The following is a 17,583-nucleotide window of genomic DNA, read 5'->3' as shown; positions in this document are numbered from 1 at the left end:
CTAACGTATCTAGATTCCATTAGTGTAATACTATTTCCTCTAGATCAGGTTCTTATGAACATAATCAACAAAGCATTGGTTGCGTATATCGTATCTTACAGCATATTACAGAGAGTAATATGGACTTTTGTTGCAGGTTTAGAAGTATAGGACTCTTTGATCACGTGCCAAGGGATAAATTCTCTCTTCGTGTTGAACCATCAAAGAAAGAAATGTTGAAAATGGAGGGTATCGACTTTGACCCAGATATGGATGAAGGAAGTAACCATCCAAAACCCGTACAACCACCACCGCTTTACATGACTGCAAATCTTCCCGTGCCGAGTGCGCCCAGCCAGGCGGCACCTGAAAATTTGTATACGGACCGCGGAACAGTTGCTTCGCTAGGGACACTGACTCCTGCAATGGCTTCAAATGGGCAATCGGAAAGGCCGCACACCCCTAATATGCCAAACATAGAAGGTTGAAAATGAAAACTATGCATAAACATTTTTGAAATATTTATATTTATTAAGTTACTGTGATAAAATAGTTTGAAATTGAGAAACTTTTGAACACTTTTGTTAATTGTTTAATTTCTTAAATTGATGAACATAATGCTACAAAATTCTTTCCATTTAGATTTTTAAACAGTAATGCACATTTATTTGACGCTAAAATCTTTAGAGGATCTATTTTTATGGACAAAGAACAAGGAAGAAAAATTAACTTTTCTTTAATAGCATCTCAACTCAAACGTCTACACTTCTTTATATTTGTTGTTGATATTTCTTTGCTCATGTATAGTTTATTCCAGTTTTCAATTCATGATTGATAGATTTGTAAATGGTTTCATGAATACGTAACTATATACTACTGATACATTGTAAATTAAAAAAAAAGACTTCGATGATTCAATTTGAAATCAATATTGAACTTTTTAAAATCTTTTTATATCAGATTTTCATTAAAGGCCTATTTTGCCTCAGAAAGTCGTTTATTTTTATTTATTTAACAAAAGCCTTAATTTTTGATGTCCATTATAGTTTCCCCAAAACAAACTTGCTAATTGGTCAATTACCTAAATTATATTTTGCTTCTGATGTTTTTTTATCAATCAGTAAATTTATATTGACTTAGTATTGTGTATGGAAGTCAACATACTACTTTGTTTATATTCTGTTACTTTTATGACAAATGATTTTATGTTAAACACTTATTTCTTAAAGTGATAAGCATATACATGTAACATGCTCTAAAACCACAGTCTAATCATTATAAAACTCGCGTCTTCCCTTTCTATGATAAGAAAAAAACTTTTTTTCTGAGATATATTGTGTCATTATGTGTAAATACCCTGTATATATATTTTTATATTTTTTAAACTTACTCCTTTTCTTTTTTCTTGAATGAAACATCAGTAATGAATAAAATACTTAATCGGAGACGGTCATTTATAATATGTAATAATGAATTATTTCTTTTTTTTCTTCCTATCTTGAAAAATATAATTTAATATAGTTAAGTTTTTATTTGTAGGTCTGTTTGCTGTGAAATTTTAATTCTATAGATCACCAAGTTATGTTTTCTCTGTCTTCCATTTTATTATTGATAATATACATTTATATCATTTGTTTACCTTTTTATTTTAATTTGTTAGCATAATTATTTGATTAGTGTATCTGTTACTTGAAAAAAATATCTGTGATGTTTCATATTTAGCTGAATTTTATTGGTGATTGTTACATCTTTTTTATTAAAACGAAATCTTTGAAAAGGTTTGATTTCGCAAATACCCCGAATTCTGCATATTAATTTACGTCAACAAATTGTGCAACACATTCTGATTAAGAAAGAACATTAAAATCAGATAATATCATTCTTTGGTAACAAAAGTTGAACTTTGTGAACTCGATTTTAATAATAAATGAAATGTCCAATCGTAGTTTTGCAAATAGTGACATTTATGTAATCAATTAAGCAGAAATTTAAGTAAATTGCAGTTTAAGTATCCTTTTAGACATTCACTATATTTGTAACAACCAAGAGCAGTGTTAACATTATTACTGCTTATTTTTTGAATAAAATCTTCCGACGAAAATAATAATTTTGAAATTAATTTGACATCTCTGAACCGCAAACGCACCCTCACTATACACTGTTTGTTAGATAAAGCTATTCTATCATTTTACCAACATATTATTTTCTTATGTTTGTTTGTGTGTGTGTTTTTTTAATATTGTCTTAAATAGAACTTAACCCATAATCTTCAAGTGATGTATGAGACCAATGTAGAACCATAAGCAGACGACACGTCTGTGTAGGCTGATTGTCTGCTCATGGCCTGCAATGTATGCAATTTAGTCTGTACTACCATAAAATATCCTTAAATGGCAAATGCATTTGTCCAGGTTGAAAGGTGGAGAGGTTCGTTGCAGTACGGGTTACAGCTGCACACCATCAGATAATTGACAAAAAACGAAAATTGAAAAAAAAATTAGAAAATGATTTACATATTATATGTAATGTTCTTATAAAGTGTACCTTTGGCTATCTTATGAAAGTTAGATGAATTATCATTTTTACTTGTACTCATGGTATAATGGTCTCTGAAGTAGAACCTTTTTCAATATGTCTTAAAAGATATGGCATAAATATGAAGGTGTGCCGCGTTTTCTAATCTAAATTCTGTTGTTGTTGTTGTTGTTGTTGTTGTTTTATATTTTTTATCATTGTTTTTAAAAATAATTTTTACACTTTTGTTGTTTTTACCCAATGGACTGGCTTCAACGTTTACGTTAATTTGATTACATATATACATATCTAAACACTATGTTTTGTATCATTTTACGAAATTAAGTTTGATTATGATAGTAAATCATTTACCAGACTTACGAAAGAACGCTAATGTGTTACAGCGAAAAACATGCTCATGAATCGAATAAATTTTATTTGCCTGTTTAAAAAAATCTACCGAGTTTTACGATGTTTTTGTAACATTCAAATGTTACACCTAAAATACATATACAATAATTTTTCTTTACTCTAAAACAAACACATTGGAAATTCGATAATAAAAGTACAATATAGATATATAAGCAATTGATTCCTAAACGACATCCAAACAATGATAAAAAATGAAAGATAAATTTGTTTATTGAGTTTTCGTTTTTCCGCTATATCACGACGATAAAAATATGTAGGGATTTTAGATACTTATAAGTTAGCTTTTGGGTCACTACGGGCTTGCAGGCATTTTCAATTTTGCCATGTCGGGCGTCCTTCAGAAAATATTTTTACTTGAGTATTTTAGAACAAAATGGATACATGTAACATCAGTGGTATAACCTGAATCCGATCTTAAAGTATAATTTTTGATAAATACAGCGCTTATGTTTATCAAGCCTTAATTATTTTTTTACGGACTAGCTCAATTTTAAGGAAGGCCTCCGGTCCATGCTCTACATCTCTAAGTGTTTGACATGTCCTTTTAGTGTAAAGTTATATTATCACTATTTTTTAAAACAACCAATCGGATACAACTTTTGTTGATTTTACATACAACTACAGTAGCAACGTTTAAGTATCTAATATCCACTCTTTTGCTTTATTTTTCTTTCAATTTGTTTTAAAAAGATTTATTTTGTTGTTTTATTTTCACTTTTTATTTGACTTTTGATATAAGAGTATATATTTTTATAATGCGAAATATGTTTATATAAATTTTTACATATTACATAGATGTTACTTCTTATGTTAATACCACTCAATATATTTAACATGCACAAAAGAAATACAAAACGGATCACGCAATAAAATGCAAAATAACAAAGACAAACACCAGTAAGATGTATCAAAATGAACACTAACTTAATCAAGTACAACTACGATAAATGCACAAATTTTGTTTCTAAAAACATGTGTGAAAATGAAACAATAAAAGAGTTATGGCTTTCATTTGTTGTCTTCATTTGAATACTTCAATCCAAGTAAATGTGTGTTTACATTGCTGTGAAAACCCCATCACCGTCTTGATACTTTCAATACTTGCAATAGGTGCACGGAATGACATTTGACAGTGTATAAAGATAGGTATTGTACACATTTAATGTACACATTGTACCAAAAGAACAAGCAAATTAGAAAGGCTGTTAGAGGGAGACAACTCCACAGCCCAAACTACAACAATTACAATGTTTATGTTACCATATGTGATTTAATACATTCAAACGATTTCGATTTGGTTGCTATCACCATATTATAGCTTGGAATTTGACAAAGTGTGTTTGAATGAACATTTGCAAGAAGGCTATCAATCCAAACATAACTCGCACCGTGTTGGTAGAGGTTAAAGTGGCGCCGCTGTGATTTAAATGTCAATAATTAATGCCTCAACTCATGATTAAACAGACCTTACGGCAGGTAAAACCATCTTGCCATCTGTATCTTGCGCTGTCCTCCAACATCTAGAACGACTAATACTCTTCTTGAGGACTCGCCTATACGGGCAACCGATGGCGGGTATTTAGAAACTCTATTACACACACACACATATTCTCTCAGTTTTCACACACGTCCATGGAGGTTAATAAAAGTTTTCAAGTTTCATTTACAATCTTTTATGGAAAACTTTGATTTCAGAGTGTAATATACCTTCCAAAACAGAAAGCAAAAGAGGGGTGGGGGAGAAATCAGAGGAGAAGAAGGCAGGGAAAAATGCCAACAAAAGAGGGGGTGTGAATAACGGCCGGAAAATGGGATAGCATGCCATACGAATACCGTCCGACAGCCGACCAGATATCGCACGTATACTTTAGCGTCACCGTACGATTGTTGCAAACAGGCCAGATAACGGAAGGTAATGGGACATTTATCGTACGGTAGTCTGCCGGGTACCTTTAGAATATCGACCGGTGTCCAGAAAGAAGACGCCAAGGGTTTTCACCGGGTGACCGGGCGAGTACCCTTCGGAAACCGTCCGAATACCCAGCTGACTACAGAGGGAGAATAGCCGCCCACTTCTTCTCGGATATGATTGAAATGTTTCTCTCCGATCTTAAATTATCAACGGTGTCCAATCTATCCCTCTATATCGGCCGGTCCCCGCTTGTAATGTGACGTAGACATAACCGACATAGAGAAAGCTGAATTCAACTGAGATACATTCCGTTAAAAGATACAATCAATTTATCATAAATGCATTGGTCCAGAACACATTATCCATTGTGTTTCACCCGTGTTTGCTTAGTATTCTATTCTCTGGAGGTACTTCTCACAAAACGTCTGCTAATAGTGGCAGTCATCTTAACTAATTATACTTTAATAAATGTGCAAAAGTAATATGCTAAAGGGAACCATGGTTTTGATAAGGTAATATTTTGAAGTCAAACGAAAAAAATAACAATAACAATTGTTTCAAATTACAAAAAGTGAAGTGAACGGTCAATCTGAGACATCGCCACCTACAAGCACAAATACTGATAAATTGCCACAAGTGTTAAATGACTTTTATTTAGACAACAGAAATAATCAGAGATGAAATATATTCAAATTTAATTTAAAAGTTAAGAAAGTAGTCAATAAATCTTCCAATGAATCATGTGTCCGGGATCCGATACAAACATGGCTATGAAAGTAGAGCCTCAGAAAAATTTCACCATTTCTTTTGAACATTAACATTAAAAAGATGTCTTGTTATAGTCCTGTTGAAAAGAGACACTGCTGAATCAAATCATTTTTTTAAACAGCAACTATAGACCCTGTCTCAAGTCTACCATTTGTATCAAAACCACTAGAAAAAGAAGTGAGTTAATTGCATTGATGGACAATTAAAAAGAAATCATCAGTCAGCCTTTCGTAAATTCCATTCAAAAGAAATTGAACTAAGCAGAGTCCAAAAATGGTGCTCACAAATTAATTTACGTTGACAATGTAATAATCTAAGTAATGTGAGACCTATAAGCAGCTTTTGACCCAACCGATCACAACTCTTTGTTACAGACTTCAACATTTGTTGAGGATCCCTGAAAAATTACATTGGAATATATATCTACATACCATCAAGACAGAAAAGGAACAGTATACAATATTTGATGTGCTGTTAAACATGACTTCACTGAATGCTATTGTTCCAAAGGGTGGAGGGGTCCGTGTTAGTACTGAAAATTTATACAATGTACACTAAACCACTTGGTGCCGTTTGCAACATATACATTTTAACGTGACGGTGAATGACTCACAGCTATTATCTTTCACTCAAACTATTTAAAGACTTGTTAATTTACTATATTGTAATCATGTATCGTCTTACTTTAAACAGACTTATAAATTATATAAGGGGATGGGGTCAGTATAGAAAATTGAAGAGTTTGTCCGTATGTTAAAGCAGTGAAAATTCCTATTCTTCATAAGCATATCTTATATCAGAGCGCTTATGTATTTATTATTTCATTACTGGTTTTAAAACTTCTAGCAATTCAATTTACTATAATTGAATGCATTATTTTTAAAGTGTTATCAAACATTGTTTATTGACGAAATACAGCAATAAAATGGATACTCAATGATTTATGATTTTCTGTTTTAGCATATCTGTCATTTTCATTTAGTAATACATATTTTTCAGATCAAAACGATAAAAGGGCCATTAAAAATTATTATGATATAAGCGAATTATTATACAAAGTAAATCTAATTCAATTCATAATTTCATACATCTTTTTTCATGAGGTTCATATGACAAAGGCTAAAGTGCACATTTATTGTATGTTAAGAAGAACATTTTATTCTCTTAAATTTCCATCGAAAAAACTATGCATGTTTGTGATTTTAGGGTGTATAATAATAGATAAAACTCTTTAAGATCTACTTTATATATCACATAACCTGAGAATTGTATTTTAATTATTATACAAAGGCTTTTTACTTTAAGGCAAATAAAATATATAAGGATCAGTGTACTCTTCCGTATTAGTTACTTACATAAATATACAGTTCTTAAACATAAAATTTCGAAGCAGGTTTTGGCACATTTTCTAAGTTAACCAATGGCTTACTTATACGCAAAGCTTTCAATTATGCATTGTTATTAAAAACTTTCAATAATTAATTCAGTCACAATAACTCTACTTAATTATGCATTCCTTATATCCGCATACATTTAACTATGAGCAACACATATAACTCAGTTTCTATTGTATCACAGGACGGACACTTTCTATTTTCTTAAGCGATATATTCATAATTACCCTTCTGTTTCTATTCTCAGTTGTGCTACACCACATCTAAATTTACAAAACGCAAACCAATGTTCATACGGCTAACAAAATTTGATGTTTAATGTAGGTACTGTAAGTTCCTTGTTCGTTTCCGACGACCTTTACATACTTGTGTGCCTAGTTAGCAGCTATTTCAAAATAGTATGCATCTACTGGAATAACAAATTATTACACTTCAGATAATTATGTAACATTGCTCTGACGTTTGATCTATGAACTAATGCATATTTAGATTGTACTATACGAATGATATTTCATTATTAATAATTGAGTGGCAGCCTAAATAATTGTTTTAAATGCATTAGTGTGATTGATTTAAATGTTGTTTAAATGTGTCTATGACATCTAGACCCCTTGACACCTCGACCCCTTGACACCTCGACCCCAAAGACATCTCGACCCCTGACACTTAGACCCCTAAGACACTTAGACAACTTAAATATACCGGGCATTTCAACCCGTTAATTAATGTATTGTTATATTAGGAAAGACCGTGCTTTTTTAAAAAATAAAACACAAAGTAATGACTAGGTTAGAACATTTTCAGCCGTTTATTAATCATTTATGTATATTATAACACAAATAAATATACATGTACACACATGACATTGAAATACCAATACATAGAATACGCAGACACTATCACTCTCTTTATATACATGTATGTAATAACTACAATATTTACAATATATACACTTTTTGAAACTGTATTTTTGTACGTCTTATTGCTCTACAGCGTCTATAATCTTTTTCCAGTTACACATTTCCTTGTCTAAAAGTTTCCGTAGATCGACCCTATTTCTAGAAGGAACTCCTCACAAACAACATCATGAGCGTCATACATGTCCCATAGGTCCACCACTTTTGCGTCCATGTTTCTGTTAACTTCCCTTCGATAGCGACCGACGCCAGCTTCCGTGACCAATTGAAGATGTATGTTCACTAGCTTTGCCTTTTGCAATAGTAACGTAAGAAGAACATAGAAGGGAATCACGCCCCGTTCAGCCTGGCTATTAAGACGTCTATGCCATCCTAGAAAAATAACAACGTATATTCAATATAAGCAAACGAAACAAAAATAGTTTACATAAAAATGAGCAAAATAAATTCTCCAATGTCTTTATATTTCATTTTTGCGTCACAATACAATCATTAGGTTTTATTAAGAATTATTGACGACATTATCTGTATAAAATTAAATATTATTTTACTTAATAACTCGTTTTTTATATCAAAAAAGATAACAGAAATAGGGCATACCCTATGTATCGTTGTTGGTACGAATAGTCTGTCGGTAGACAGACAATTCTTCTGCAGACCACAAACTGTTCTCCAGCCATTGATCATTTACGTACTCGAATAGGTCGAGAGCTACCATCAATTTTGTCGAACAGCTTCTTGAATGCTTTTGGTATATCACTTCCAGGTAGAAACGGTACAACCAGTAGTTTCCTAATAATCTGATGTTTACCCTCTGTGTGTCGATATGTGGTCATCAAACCCAGCCCTGTACTCGTCGTTGCATTGCCTGTGCCCAGTGAAAACCGCATCCTTTGAGACTGGCGCCAGTAAAGATCTCTCGCAATGCTTGCCACAAACCTGAAATGTACTGTTTGTTATGATCTAACGTCTTGCCGAAAGAAATATGTCTCGTATCAGATTATGTAAACTTTAATTTTGGAATAGTTTATACAATTAAGAAATCGTTATTTATTTTATTTCAACATTTTTCAATATTCTTTTTAATAATACGTTTATCAATAGAAACAAGTTATACGGTGTTATTCGTTCAAATTAAATAAATAAGTGATCAAATCAAACCTACCGGCTTCGAAGTCCATAGTAAAGCGCTCAACCACCGGCGCTTCATCCATGATATCAAAAAGTTTCTCCAATACCTGTATTGTAAAATATTTATATTGATATACTGAAATATGATGAACTGCACTTTAGTTAAATTGAATTCAAGTTCATTTCATTCATATAAGGAATAATAAATGATTGATATACTAACAGCAATGAAGTCTTGCTTCCGCCAACAAGGCATCATAACGAAAAGAAGCGGTACTTGTTTCATTGTCTCTCCTTTGCGTTGAAAGGCATGAATGCTCCATAATTGCGTAAACGGCTTCCTGACGACTCTTAACGTACCATCAAGATACCACTTGCGTGCTCTTTGAAGGAGTTGTAGCTGATCGTTGGTTGCAAACATCATATGACGCTCGTCTCCGACGTGGAAATCACCAACAAGAAACTCTTGACCAAGGTAGTCACAGTCAAACTGTCGAAAAATTTAACAGTTATAGAAAATGTAAAGATCGATAATTATTAATTTCATTTCTTAACATTCATTATGATTATTCCATTGATATCTCACTATTGGTATGACATATTTGAAATAAAAACTTGCCTCAAAGTCTTTTAACGTTGTGGAATCTGCTGGCCGGATCTTCTGTCTTGCTCGATTTACCTGTCTCAACATGGAGTCTGGAAGAGGTAAACCAAAATCACCTTTTCCGAAAGTTTCGGCAATGTGTCCGCTAATAACCTTTCCTGCTGGGGCATATACGTCTCTGACAGCATCTTGTTTTATCTGTTAATTAAATGTTATCTATTAACACTTGTTTTCGGCGCCCGTATCATATTTCAACATTTATGGTAAAAATATATTTTTTCATTAAAATGATGTTAATTATCCTTTTTGATAAAACTGACAAAAAGTTAATAAAAATGTCGTTTTTATGTTTCGTTTGAATATAACTCTCTTTTTCATTAACGGGTCCGATGAGTGATTGTGAGGCCCTGGCGTAACAAATAGTTCCCGACCTTCGTTGACTACAACGCCACTGAGTACTGGATTTTGTCTGTCTCTGCAACAAATCATATGTAAAGAGTGCATTTTCGCATCTAAATTAACTACAATTTCAAATGATAATTTCTACTATAATTAAAACTATTTATTGTATTATTATTTAATTTATAAGAAATGTTCTCCAGACATACACTCTATATCGTTCCTGGCACAAACCACTTTGAATTGGGGAAGTTTGTTTTTAAAAAAATATATTTTTGTCAACAAATAAAATCGTTGATCATATAAATTGCTAAAACATGTATCATCATTTACATTCTTTAGAAATCGTTAAAAGCACAGTATCAGTATTTCCTGTTCTTCCTGTCTGCTTCCGTTCTTTTTGGGTTTTGTACCATAGAATATGGAACGTTACAAGGAGTCTTTTTGTTTGGAACGCTGATTTTATAACATTTCTGTAGGATTCAGCAGGAATTTGAACCTAGCATTTGCCTTTTCAACAGCTGAACCTGTCATGTTATCACTAGACAGAGACTGATTAAATGAAGCACCTAGATATTTGACTCCAGAAACTGCAACATTTTCAATTTTGCCGTGTTAGACTTTCTTTAGGGATTCTTATTTCTCTCTATTCAGAAGTTAACTGTATATCAGCTACATTACATTTTACATTGACAAATGCATCTGATTTTAACCTTTGTTTTGATCCGAATAATATTGTCTCTATTTTACCTGAGTGAAGAGATGATTCATTGACAGACATATTTAAGTTCATCTGTCAGTTGTAGGCCAGATACATCCGCAAGATGTTGCTTGCCTGAAAAATGTGACATTAATCATAGTACAATATATGGCCTCAAACTATCGTTTATCATATCTCTTAATGAACAAAATCGTCCACAATGCAAACGGAAGAAATTACATAAATTTTCAGGATAAGTTACAAAAATATTTAATTATTCATTCATTCATTCATTCAATCATTCATTCATTCATTCATTCATTCATTCATTCATTCATTCATTCATTCATTCATTCATTCAATCATTCATTCATTCATTCATTCAATAATTTTTGAACGTCATTTTGGTGATCACATATTTATGAAACACATTAATTTAAAATTTACTGATCAAAACTATTCATCAAAGGTAAACATTGTAAGTGTTTATTAAATTATATTTTATTTCGTTCATTTTGTAGTTTATGTTGTAGCCAATGTCGGTTGACGCATGTAATGCATTATTAATTAATGTAATAATGGTTTTGTCCAGACAGGAAGACAAGTGTTGGTTGTAAGCAAATTATAATGATAAACGTTGTATTGGTAAGTAGCGGTTATTGTAGCTGTTGATACCACACCGTACAAGCAAATATGCAGACAGCAGTTCAACCATCGACAGCCGTACCAGTATATACATGTCGGTGTAGAAAGCATAATTGACGGACGGTAAATATTCATCTATTTTTAACATATCATAACCGTCTTCGAGAAAATCAATTTTGGATTCATAGTCAACATCCAAAGGAGCATGCTAACAAATTTCTGGCCCTGTGCAAGCTTTTCTTCACGTGAATTTTAACTGAAAATAACTATACTTTCCGATGAGATGCGGCATTTTTTTTAAAGTCACAAAAACTTATATTTTCTCATGATAATAAATCCTTTTATCATACGATTCGTAAACGTCAACATTTCGTCAACATTTCGTCATTAAATTGTCCAAACCATACCTTCAAAAATTCTTTTTTATTAAAGTTATAGAGTATTTAAGTTTTAGTGTCGTCAAAATTTGAGTAACGTCATCAGCCGTTCACCTCTTTTTAATGATAACATCGACATCCATTCATCAGCAAGAATGAATAACGCTGAAAGCCGTTCAAGGAAACAATTTTCAGCGCTTTTGTGCTACAGTTACTCGGAAAGAGTAAATCTTAATTGCTCTTTTAAAGTGGTTGGGTTTGGGTGAGTATGCGAGTGAGTGAGTGAGTGAGTTGGTGAGTGAGTGAGTGAGTGAGAATTAATATTATTTGATTAGTTAAGAACTTGTTTTTCACCATGTTTGCCCAATCAATTAGTAAAGAAATCATTGCCATGACTACAAAAGTGTATACTGCGTAAATTTCTTTATAACTTGTCTTTGGAACTGGCCACTCCAAAGGAGTATTGGCGCCTTTCAAAACCAGTATTTAAACGTCAATGATTTATAACCTTAGGATCTTGATAAAACTTATTAATAAATACTTTTGTTAAAGTTCTCTTTCAATAAATGTTCATAATTAGTAGATTTTTGATTTAAAGTATAATTTAATTCAACCTATATACATACACTACCTCCATACAACACCACCCTTACCACTGGTTGGCAATTAGAGTCGCTTCACGTCACAAACACGACCGGCACGACAAAAAAACCCACTATATTCGGTTGAAATAATCTTAAATATGGAACTCAGTAATCTAACTCTTTAATGGGGAATAATCAAACTATTAAAATTCTATATGGAAAGTAACAGTTATTCCGTTGAGTCAGTAAGTCGAAGAAATAATACTTGTAAGATCTTGTTTCCTTTAATCTTTCACAGGCCACAAATATCCTTCATTTGATTCAATATTCATAATCGATCAATTTGAGAGAAAAAAAAACACATGTACTTAAAAAATCAAAGTGGCAATATGCCCATCCAGAAAATAAGAGTTCAGGTAAAAGTAAAACAACTTCACTTCACATTGTGCCAAAATTTATTTTAAATTAAACATTTACTTAGCAAGAATCATTTAGCACTCAAGTGATCGAAGGAAATTTCTGTAACACAAAAAACCTCTTCGTCCGGAAAGTATCGAAAACAAAATTGGGGAAGTCTTTTTATATTTAAGGTAATATTTTTATTTTTCATAGCATTTGTCATTATTGACTTTTGGTCATTCACCATAATAATAGTCAATCTATTGAAATATGTAACTATTTCAGCTCAACTTGATAGATAAAAAAGTAAGCATAATGCCACATTAACGAAAGCATGAAATGTAGAAAATAGAAATCCCTCAAGAATTTCCGAAACGGCAAAATTGAAACTGTTGCAGGCTCGGTCTGATTGAGCCTGTTCACGGACGGTATTGTCAAGTTTAAACGACTGTCCTCGCCCCATGGCACCGATTAAGATGAATTCAACATTTTAACACGAAAATGGTGAAATTTTGAATTAAGTAACCTCCACAGATGTGTTCATACGGCGTTTATCATGGAACCTAAAATTTGACACTTTCGTGCCATTCGATGATAAGCGGCGTATGGTCCCCGAGTAATAGAAAGTGTGTGGCCTAAACGAGAAAACAATGGGCGGAACTAAATAAAATGGAATTTTGAAAGGGGATCAGAGTTATGAAGCCTGCATATCACAGATAAGACATCAAATGACAAAGTTAGAAAAGGCAACATATCATAAGGGTGATTCAACATTATTCAAGTAGGAATATTAGAGTCACCCAACTAGAAAATGGCAAATATTTAAACACTAAAAATACCACAAACACAACAATATTGTCGTGCTGAACGATCTTTAAGGATCGGAAAGATCTCTGATTGAATGTACGGGGCGACTTTTGACAGCCTCCACATGGCACAAATAACGCTGATGAGGCAATAAAATAGAGAAAATAAGAATCCCTAAAGAAAGCGCAAACCGGCAAAATTGAAAATGGTGCAGGCTCGGTTTGATTAAGCCTTTTAATGGACGGTAATGTCAAGTGCAAACTTACGTGACGCCCCCCTAGCACCGATTTAGCAGTATTCAACATTTAAACATGTATTGGTAATATTTTGAATTTAGAAACAACCGCAGATGTAAAACAGCGTATGGTCGCCAAGTAAAAGAAAGCGTTTGCCATAAACAAGAAAACAATTGGCGAAACTAAATAAAATAAAATTTTGAAAGGAGATCAGGGATTATGAAGCCTGCATATCACAGATAAGACTTCAAAAGACAAATTTATAAAGCAGGCAACATATCCTAAGGGTGATTCAACATTATTCAAGTAGGAATATTGGAACCACCCAACTAGAAAAATGCCGAAAAGTGAAAACTGAAGGTACCACAAACACAACAATAATGTCGTGTTGAACGATCTTCAAGGGTCGGAAATATAATATCTCTGATCTAATACACGATAAATTGGCCAACTATCGTGACTTTGCCTTACGCCTTATGAGGAATGCAACTCGGCCAATATCTCGCCTTTAACCACGTTTTGCACGAACTATGTAAATGTATCAATTGATACAATACATGTGTAAATCAGTTCAGTCTAGCTTTGTCAATAGATCGATTAATGCTATCTACTCGTGCATATTAAAGTTAAAATGGTTGGGAAAAGGTCTCTTTTAATGACCAAATACGATCCAATATCAAGAACCGCTGTATTCTTGGTAAACAGGGGAAATACATATTTAAATATGTCTTTTATATGGGAACAATGAACTTATCATTCATCTGTCACACGGTGGAGCAAAGGTGGTGTGGATTCAGTACAAGATGCACGTCATGCACACCGTCCGAAAACTGCAACTACGCCAAGAAAGGGTTAAAAAAGTAAAGGATTTGATTGGTACTAATACAAGATTTACAACTAGGTATATAGCTAAATGCGTTGGTACCTCTGTATGAGTCGCTCATACAACTCTCAGATGTGATTTAAAAATGAGAAGGGATGCCTCATCGCCTGACAAAAGAGCAAAACATTGCTTGGGCTAGAATCTCCAAACAGATGTTGAAACGGTTCCCTAAATACAACAATCGATCTTTCGCAAATATCACCGGCGATGAGACGTGGGTTCTCGTTTATGAGCCCCCCAAACAAAAGAATCGTGAGAACATATAGGCAGCCAATGAAAGTCAAATACCTTGCATAGCAAAAAGCACCATGAGCGTCAAAAAGGTCAGGTATGTAATTTTCTTTACCAATCAAAGTCCTGCTATTCAAATTGCCGTACCAAAGGGTGAATCTGTAAATGCCAAGTTTTACAAAGGCAAGGTCGTTCATAAATTAAAGAAATATTTCAAAACCGTCGACCAGCAACTGGTCTTCATGGTGTCAGGTTGTTGCTTGACAATGCTTCGTCGCACAAAGCAGCTATTGTTTGATTGTTTGAGAATATCTGAAACAGGAAAGGGATGTCGATCTTCCTCACCCTCCCTATTCGCCAGATCTTGCCCCTTGTGACTTCTTCCTATTTCTGAGGTTCAAATAACTCCTTGCTGGAAGAAAATATCAAACGCAAAAAATCTCGGTTCGGGTAGTTTCCAGTGTCTGACAGTATACCTCGAAATGATTATGAAAACGCATTTAAAAAAACTGGATTAAACTACTAAAGCTTTGTATATCATATGGTGGTGAGTATTTTGAAGAATTGAGGTCATTATTTTGACACTGTTTGTTTAGCAATTCTAAAAATTAAATAGAATGCATCAATACAAAGATTTTTTACCCGCCGACATGAATTCTTCAGAAGATCCCGTGTTTTTGCCTTATTTTGACTAGAATGTATATGTCTTCGTGTCGGCGACCTCAAAAGTCGAGGCGAAGACACGTGTCCTCGACTATTGAGAGGCGTCGGTAGGAAGACAAGAAATGTGATTTTTTGTTCTATAGCTCTCATTGACCGGTTCTATTTATTTTGTTATACCATATTTTGTTAAATATTCAAGCCAGTAACTAAAACCCGGCACTGGTATGAGACAATCGTATTTTCTCGGCCCTTTCTGTCAAACTTCGGATAAGAACCCCGAACACAATAGTAACAGTACACAGAACGGTTCAACCTACGCTAAGAAATTAAATATGCAAATATTAATTGACTATTGGGGGTGTTGACTTAGTTTTTTTCCCCAATATATCAAGTAAAAGTCCACCTACAGGACATAAAAGAGTAAACAGTAAATTATTTATATAATATATTAGTACGGTTGTAGAAAAAACGAAAGTACAAAAAAGTCAACTTGCTGACATTAAAGAGGACATTGTGCTCATATTTTCATGGTTAAGTTTAGCTGAATTAACTTTATATTTCAAAAGATTGGCTGTCAAAATGGTGTTTGACCAACAGTTGATATTGAAAGATGTTTAGGATAAAATTATATATATGTCTAAAATTTAAAAAGACTGCCCCACTCTTTTTATAAACTAAGCGTTATAGGTAAATTCTGATGGATATTTACAGAAATTTCGTTTGTATCTGCGAGTTAATTATTGTTTATGCGAACTTAATTATTAAATTTAATAAATTAAAAGGAATTATGGCAAAATGAAAACTTATTTTGACTTTCACCCGTTCACTCACTGTAAACCCTTTAATGGGCATAATGTCACTTTAAGTCCGAATTGCATATAATTGTACATAAATTAAAAATGGTTACCAGACATATCTTCAATCATAATTGTACCGTAACTAACTTCATTTTCCTTTAGATGTCAAATATATGCATTCGTTTTACTTTTTCATAGATAACACTGTCTCTCTGTTTTTGTTAATATCTAAAACCACGTGGTTGAACTACTTTCAATCCGTTTTAAGTTCGAGGTTATTATGATTAATAGCCGAGGAGTTCCGATTGAGGATGCGATACATGGTCGTTTTGGTAATGTCAGGCGACCGAGAAGTGATGTTACCATGTCATATAAGAATATAAAGTAAATAAATTACAGGAGGTATGCCCACAGATATCCATTGCGCACTAATACAGATTTTTCCGGCGAATGAAAAAAGAACAACACCAGTAAAAGTTTCTATATTTTGTTATACACACTTTAGTCTTGAGTGAATTGTGAAGTTCCGGTTAAAAATAACGTGCTTTTAAATTAAGTTAAACTGACATGTGATTTTATATATCGAACAATGCATTTCTTATCGAACACAAATCACATTTAGAATTTATGAGTTGGTAATAATGGTATCATATGCAAAAGAGACTGATTCTGATGAAAAAAATCATGAAGTGTCATAGTGAAAAGGTTCATTTGAAGATCATCTGTTAAAACTTCAAATATATTTGCATTTACTTACTGTCAAATACCTACATGATATATAAATGGAATATCTAACACAACAAAACGGATGTAGACCACATGACTTTAAAAACAAAATGAAAAATCAAGTTTGAATCTCTCTTTGTTCTCTATTTGCTATGAAACGTGATTTGTTTATTTTGGAATCGACCATTGTGTAGTCCATCTATTAACATTTCAAACATGAAAAGGTTTTTGATCAATGAAATATTTAAATTCATTAACCTATTTCAAAGCATAAGATATACTGACTGAGCAATACATCTAAAGCAAAATATTACAGCGATTGTATGTTTGAAAAAACAACAACAACGTAGCTGATAACGAAATCGAATCACGTGTTTTGCCCACCTGCTTGCCCCTCTTCACTGTGTGTTCGGATCTCGCCAGGAACTTATCCGGCTAACTTATGGTACGCCGGTGGTTCTACTAAGGTGCCCCTTCATACCTGA

The 17,583-nt window shown here is 33.1% G+C and overlaps 1 protein-coding gene across 1 annotated transcript in view; it reads left to right on the top strand.

Annotated features, from left to right (window-relative positions):
* LOC132738054 (uncharacterized) overlaps positions 1–3,936 on the top strand; it is an 82,198-nt gene extending 78,262 nt beyond the window's left edge. The window contains exon 60 of the mRNA XM_060725477.1: positions 137–3,936. Within this exon, the coding sequence (XP_060581460.1) occupies positions 137–467 (331 nt within the window). The 3' untranslated portion in view covers positions 468–3,936. The remainder of the gene's footprint in view (positions 1–136) is intronic.
* The last annotated feature ends 13,647 nt before the right edge of the window (positions 3,937–17,583 follow it).

The sequence above is a fragment of the Ruditapes philippinarum genome, unplaced genomic scaffold (assembly GCF_026571515.1).
Source record: "Ruditapes philippinarum isolate M1 unplaced genomic scaffold, ASM2657151v2 ctg1031_1_1_1_1, whole genome shotgun sequence".
Taxonomy (NCBI): Eukaryota; Metazoa; Mollusca; class Bivalvia; order Venerida; family Veneridae; genus Ruditapes; species Ruditapes philippinarum.
The sequence above is the reverse complement of the archived record's forward strand: the minus strand, read 5'-3'. Positions and strand labels throughout refer to the sequence as shown.